The sequence below is a fragment of the Cicer arietinum genome, chromosome 8 (genome assembly GCF_000331145.2).
Source record: "Cicer arietinum cultivar CDC Frontier isolate Library 1 chromosome 8, Cicar.CDCFrontier_v2.0, whole genome shotgun sequence".
Classification (NCBI taxonomy): domain Eukaryota; kingdom Viridiplantae; phylum Streptophyta; class Magnoliopsida; order Fabales; family Fabaceae; genus Cicer; species Cicer arietinum.
In genome coordinates this window covers 14,755,715-14,759,035 of record NC_021167.2, presented here as the reverse complement: position 1 = coordinate 14,759,035, position 3,321 = coordinate 14,755,715, and the positions used below count along the sequence as shown (strand labels likewise).

The window sequence follows — 3,321 nt, the reverse complement described above, 5'->3', positions numbered from 1 at the left end:
TTTGGCTGCCACTCTCTGGTCAAGCACCTCATCACTTTGCTGATTTGCTGCTCATTATCAATCACCTTACCAAGAGCATTTAGATTATTGACTATGTGAGTAAATCTTGTCTGCATATCATTAACGGACTCCTCTTTCTTCATGTTGAACAGCTCATACTCATGCATTAGGGTGTTGATTCAGGCTCTTTTTACATTTGTTGTTCCTTCATGCGTTTGTTGCAATGTGTCCCATATCTCCTTGGCAGTTTTGCAGTTAGACACCCTAAAAAATTCGTCAGCACTTAAAGCAGAGGTAATAATATTTTTAGCCTTAGCATTGTATCCAACCTTTTCCTTGTCATCCTCAAACCAATCTGATCTAGGTTTTGGGATTGACGAATCACTTGTGCCAGCTATGGTTGGCACAAAGGGACCATCTATTACAGCTTCTAGAATATCAAGACTACATGCCTCAAGAAAAATTAACATTCTCTCTTTCCAATACATGTAGGCAGCCCCATTAAATGCAAAGGGCCTTCCCAATGATGCACCTTCTCCTAGGAATTCTATAGAGGTCATTTTATTTTATGAGAGTTACTCCAAAAAGATCAGGCTCTGATACCAATTGTAGGAAATTATTGCCTCTATTTGTTAAAAAATATATGAGAATTGTTATCAACATGATTATCTAATTCTTTCTTAAGTGATGAATTAAAATCAAATTCAACTTGTTTGATTTTAATTCCTATTTTAACAGTAAAAGATTCACACAGATTATTCACAGCGGAAGTTTATAATCACATGCAAGATTAATATGAAAAGTAAAAAGAGAGAGAGGAAATGATGCACCAGGATTTATACTGGTTTGGCTATCAGTTTGATAGCCTACATCCAGTCCTGAAATCTAAACCAGATTTCAGCCTTTCCAATAGAATCGACTTGAGTACGTTTTACAGATTGTCTAGCTCACACATGGCCTATCTATCCAACTCACTCGCTTCTATTACAATACCACCTTATCCCTGGAGTTACTCGCCAAACCCTCACGAGATCAAAATGAGACTTCTTCTTGATGAACACACGCACCAACAAAGATAGTCACCAGTTTACACTACTGGATTTCCAGACCTTTCTTTACAGATTGTTTTTACAGAAAAGATAAAATGAGGACAAATGATGATGACTCAATCACAATATGAATTTCACACAAAAGAATTTGCCAAATGAGTATTTTGTGTGTGGTAACAATTATTTCTTTCAAAGTGTTTTTCCTGGTTTCAGTTTATGAAAACGTGTTGGAAATAATTGTTTCAAGTGTAGTGTATATTGGTTGTTAGAAAATGTGTAACAGTTGTTGTATAAAAGTGATTGAAACAGCTTATATATATTCAGAAAAGCATCAGGTCAATCGATTGCTGAATCGATTTTATAACAGTTTAAAACCAGCTTAATCCATTGCCCAATCGATTATCGTTCTTCTTGTTCTTCTTGAATCTTAAAAATATAAGCATGAATCGATTTGCCAATCGATTCTTTTAATGCATAGGTCAGAAACTGATACTAAGAATATATCAGAATCGATTGAGTAATCGATTATAGGTGTTTTGTTCAAACAACGAGATCAAAACAATCGATTGCTCAGTCGACGTATATTCATAGTCATAATCGATTTGGCAATGAGCTGAATACTTCCTGTAACTTAAACATTTAGTTCAATCGATTTGTAAATCGATTTGGCTGATCACAGTGACTCAGACATTGTCATGCAATCGATTTGCCAATCGACTTGACTGGTCACAGTGACTTCAATGTTTTAATCCAATCGATTTGGCTTGTTACAGTAGCTCAGCTATTTTGGTTGAAATCGATGTGCCAATCCATTATGCAACCTGTTTCTAATAAATGGTTAACTTCAATCGATTACCAAATAGATTGCCACATAACTTGCAGTTTAAGAAACTTAATTCAATTGATTGTCCAATCGATTTGGTTGATTACAAAACTCATTCCTGATGAAAAACTTTTTCACAATCGATTTGCCAATCGATTGAATCAGTAAGTGGTTGGTTCTGTGAATCACAAAATCAATTTCTCAATTGATGTCCAAATCGATTGTCCAATTGATTGGATTAAGCCCAGAACTCAGGTTTCACTAAAAGCCTTTAAGTAATCGATTTCCCAATCGATTTACGTAGTGAAAACTTTTTGTTCTGAGTCAGACAATCGATTGCCCAATTGATTTATCAATTGACTTATCAGTTGATTGATTTACTTTCTTTGGCAAATACTTAAGTATGAAACCATAGTGATTAGTCTACTAAAATAACTACTATAACTACTAATCACACTATACATATTTGCATCTTTCTCAAGTACATCCTCCAATTTTGGTTGATTCCTTGAGTTCTAAGCTTTTGTTCCAAGTTTATAGTGTTTGCTTGTTTGTTCCTGAAATGTTACTCAGTTCAACCTATTAGATTTATCAAGGGATACATGTACATTGTATGTTTGTTAATTATGTCAAAATCATGATCAAGAGGACTTATATCTAAAATCATTTCCTTGTTGTTGTTGTTGATGTAGCTAAATATCACTAGAAGGGGGGTTGAATATGGATTTTGCTGTTTAAAAATAGTTTTCACGTGTTTTAAAAACTATCCTCTTGCAGAGGATGGCAAGCCCGAGGATGGGTTTTTCAAAACCTTCTGATTCGAACTGAGTTAAAGAGTGACGGAGAAATATAAGATTGACACCCAAAGATGGCTACTTCCAGTCCTCACACCCTTGTGAGATTTCACTAATGTTCAAACAGATCAACCTCAGACAGAGGATGATTACAACTTGTGTATTCATAAGCTTCACCAAGCTTCCAATCAGATTTCAAATATTTCCAAGTGTATCTCACGTGGAAATTACAGTGTGATATGAGAGTGATTGATTCTAAATACTTTCTCAAAAGATTAACAAAGATCTAAAGTACGATTTGTAGAAAGTATGAAGATATAATGGATGTTGCTTCTTGAAAGCTTTAAGATCTTTGATCTTTTTAATGCAATTGTTGTATTTCTAATGAAGATCAGCTTGCTGCAATTTATAGAGGTCTTGTGATCTTCATTTTATATGCCAAGTTGAGAAATGCCAAGGTTTTTCTTCATAATTACGAAAATGCCATTCAGCTCATTGGATATATGCATTCCATGTTCAAGTACGAGGTAGCTGTTTTCTGGGCACTTGGGGACACGTGATGTCCTTTTCTCTTTCCTTTCTTTAATGTTTGAAGATTATGTGAAGTCATTTTCATTCTCCTTTCTTCAATGCCTTGATAAAGCTTCACATGTGA

At 34.8% G+C, this 3,321-nt stretch overlaps 1 protein-coding gene across 1 annotated transcript; it reads right to left on the bottom strand.

The window, feature by feature from the left end:
* Positions 1-179: 179 nt before the first annotated feature.
* On the bottom strand, positions 180-560 carry LOC140919071 (uncharacterized). The gene has a single exon (XM_073364586.1). The coding sequence runs from the start codon at positions 558-560 to the stop codon at positions 180-182; it is 381 nt and encodes a 126-aa protein (XP_073220687.1).
* Positions 561-3,321: the final 2,761 nt, after the last annotated feature.